Below are 2,805 nucleotides of genomic sequence, written 5' to 3' on the forward strand. Positions count from 1 at the left end.
AACATTTGTAAAGGTGTGGCAAAGGCATCAATGAGCATGCTGGGTCCAGATGAATTGGATTTCAGACACTTAAGGAATATGTCCTCCTGTGTTTCCAGAGTGGTGAGGCCCTCTTCTGTTGCAAAGTGAAGGGGTGGCCTGCCCCTCCACACCTGTGGGCGTTTCTCGTTAGGTGGAACGAGAGAATTGAGAAAAGAAATGAGACACGGAGACAAAGTATAGAGAAAGAAAAAGTGGGCCCAGGGGACCGGCGCTCAGCTTACAGAGGACCCACGCCGGCACCGGTCTCTGAGTTCCCTTAGTATTTATTGATAATTATCTTTACCATCTTAAAGATAAGGGAGTGGCAGGACAATAGGATCATTTTAGGGAGAAAATTAGCAGTAAGACATATGGACAAAGATCTCTGTGACATGAATAAGTTCAAAGTAAAATGCTGTGCCTTGATATGCATATGTAAACATCTCCACAAACCTCTTAGCAGCATTGCGCCAGCAAGTCCCGCCAGCGAGTCCCACCTTATGCCGTAAGGTGGTTTTCTCCTATCTCAGTAAACAGAGCATACAATCGGGTTTTACACCGAGATGTTCCATTGCCCAGGGATGGGCAGGATTTTTAACCAGCAAGCTGCCTTCAGGCACTTGTTTAACAAAGACACATCCTGCACAGTGCAAAATCCATTAAACCTTGAGTCACCACAGCACATGTCTCTTGCAAGGACAAGATTGGGGGTAGGGTCACAGATTAACAGCATCTCAAATACAGAACAAAATGGAGTCTCTTATGTCTACTTCTTTCTATATAGACACAGTAACAGGCTGATCTCTCTTTCTTTTCCCCACAGCAAAGTACCTCTTTATCTTCCTGCAAAGAAAGTCATACAGCTTGTCATTGGTTCCCACCTAAAGAATACCTTCAACCCATGCCAAGCTCTTGTGGCTATCAGGTGGGCTACTGAGTCACTTAAAAATGTTACTATCCATATCTATGTCTGCATTTCCCAAACCTGGAAAATGTAAAACAGAGGGACAGAACTGTGAAAAACCAAACTGGCTAATCTAGTGGGTGGAATTGGAATGTCTTGGTCCTCTCATTCATCTTTTATACTCATCAAAATTCATTCCCCTGCACAAGAAAAACACTGAATCCTTATGAAACAGCTCCTGGCAGGCCTGTGCATCTCAACGCCATATTCCCATGAAAGGACTCCTCTTGGGGTGACCATACGTCCTAGTTTTCTCAGGGCAGTCCTGTTTTTCTTTTCTTTTCTTTTCTTTTTTAAGGCTTGTTTTATTTTAATGGCTGATCTATGTAATCACGGTGGTTAGGATGTACAGACAAAGGGGAAGCCTTTTTACCTTGGTCTCTTCCTCCTTGGACAAAGTCTTGATGATCTCCTTCTTCTTGGCCTGGAGGCGCTCTTCACCGAGCTTGCATGCTTCCTTGGTCTTAAAGCTGCGGGCCTCAGCCTGGTCAGCCAGGAGTTTCTTGTGGGCCTTGCCTGCCTTCAGCTTGTGATTGTGTTCCATGAGAATCTGCTTGTTTGTGAACACATTCCCCTGCACCTTCAGGTACAGGCTGTAATACATGTGGTGATCAATCTTCTTCGATTCACAATATCTTCCAAGCAACTGGTGCAGAATCCTCATTCTCCTCATCCAAGTGATCTTCTCTGGCATTTGGGCATTGGCTGTACCCTTGAGCTAACCTGTGCCCGTGTGCCTGCCCTTCTGGCGGGCTAAGGTGCTTTTCTGGCATCCAGCCCGAGAATGGACAGTCACAGGCTCGTGGATGATCAGCCCAACTTTGATCAGCTTCCGGATCTGCTGATGGGAGTTGGCGTTGATGATTTCGCTGGTCTCACTGGGGTCAAGCCAGACCTTCTTGCTACCGTGGAGGGCACTCGTGGTGAGCCTCTTCTGAAGCCTGAATATCCTCATGGCTTTGGCCACAGCAGTGACAAAGGTCAGTGCTGGTTTACGTTTGTAGTCCCAGTGTACCTGTTCATACTCACCCTCTCCTGCTTCCCTCACTCTCTAAAGTATTCCAATTGGCTGATAAATTATATGGTCACTCTAAGTTGTCACATTCTGATATTTCTACTTTTGTAAAAAAAAATCCAGACTGCATTGTCCAGTGTTTTCATCAGCAAGTGATCACTTGCTTGTACCTGACTCCACTGAAGGCTGGAGCCATGAAGGACAAACCCATCATGAGGAAAACCAGCATGTAAATCCCAGTGGAAGGACTCTTGTTTTGTGTCCTCCTCATCAGCCACTGCAGCGATTCCACTGTAGAACCTGAGGGGCCCCAATTTATACAAAATAATTTGTATTTGGGGATCCAAATTAATTTTGTATCCCAAAAGGAACACCTTTGAAGGGTACCACCTACAGGGTTTTTTGTTTGTTTGCTTTTTCTTTTTGTTTTTTGTTTGGAGTCAGGTTTTCTCTCTGTCACCCAGGCTGGAGTGCAACAGTGAGACCATACTCACTACCACCTCCAATTCCTAGGCTCATGTGATCCTCCAGCCTCAGCTTCCTGAGTAGCTCAAACTACAGGCATCCACAGCTATGCCCAGTTAGTTTTTAATTTTTTTGTGGGAATGGAGTCTTGCTATGGTGCTCAGGCTGGTCTCAAACTCCTGGCCTCAAGTGATCCTCCTGCCTTGGCCTTCCAAGTTGCTGGGACTACAGGCATGAGCCCCCACTCCCAGCTTTTAGGTTCTTTAAAAACAACGTTTTTCAAGATGATTTCAGTCACGATTCAAGCATATGATTTACCAAGATCATCCAGAACAGAACT

At 45.6% G+C, this 2,805-nt stretch overlaps 1 protein-coding gene across 1 annotated transcript; it reads right to left on the reverse strand.

The window, feature by feature from the left end:
• Window positions 1-1,307: 1,307 nt before the first annotated feature.
• LOC701156 (large ribosomal subunit protein eL19) lies at window positions 1,308-1,940 on the reverse strand. The gene is given in 1 exon segment (XM_015144740.2): window positions 1,308-1,940. A coding segment is annotated over 1 exon segment (633 nt).
• Window positions 1,941-2,805: the final 865 nt, after the last annotated feature.

The sequence above is a fragment of the Macaca mulatta genome, chromosome 8 (genome assembly GCF_049350105.2).
Source record: "Macaca mulatta isolate MMU2019108-1 chromosome 8, T2T-MMU8v2.0, whole genome shotgun sequence".
Lineage (NCBI taxonomy): Eukaryota > Metazoa > Chordata > Mammalia > Primates > Cercopithecidae > Macaca > Macaca mulatta.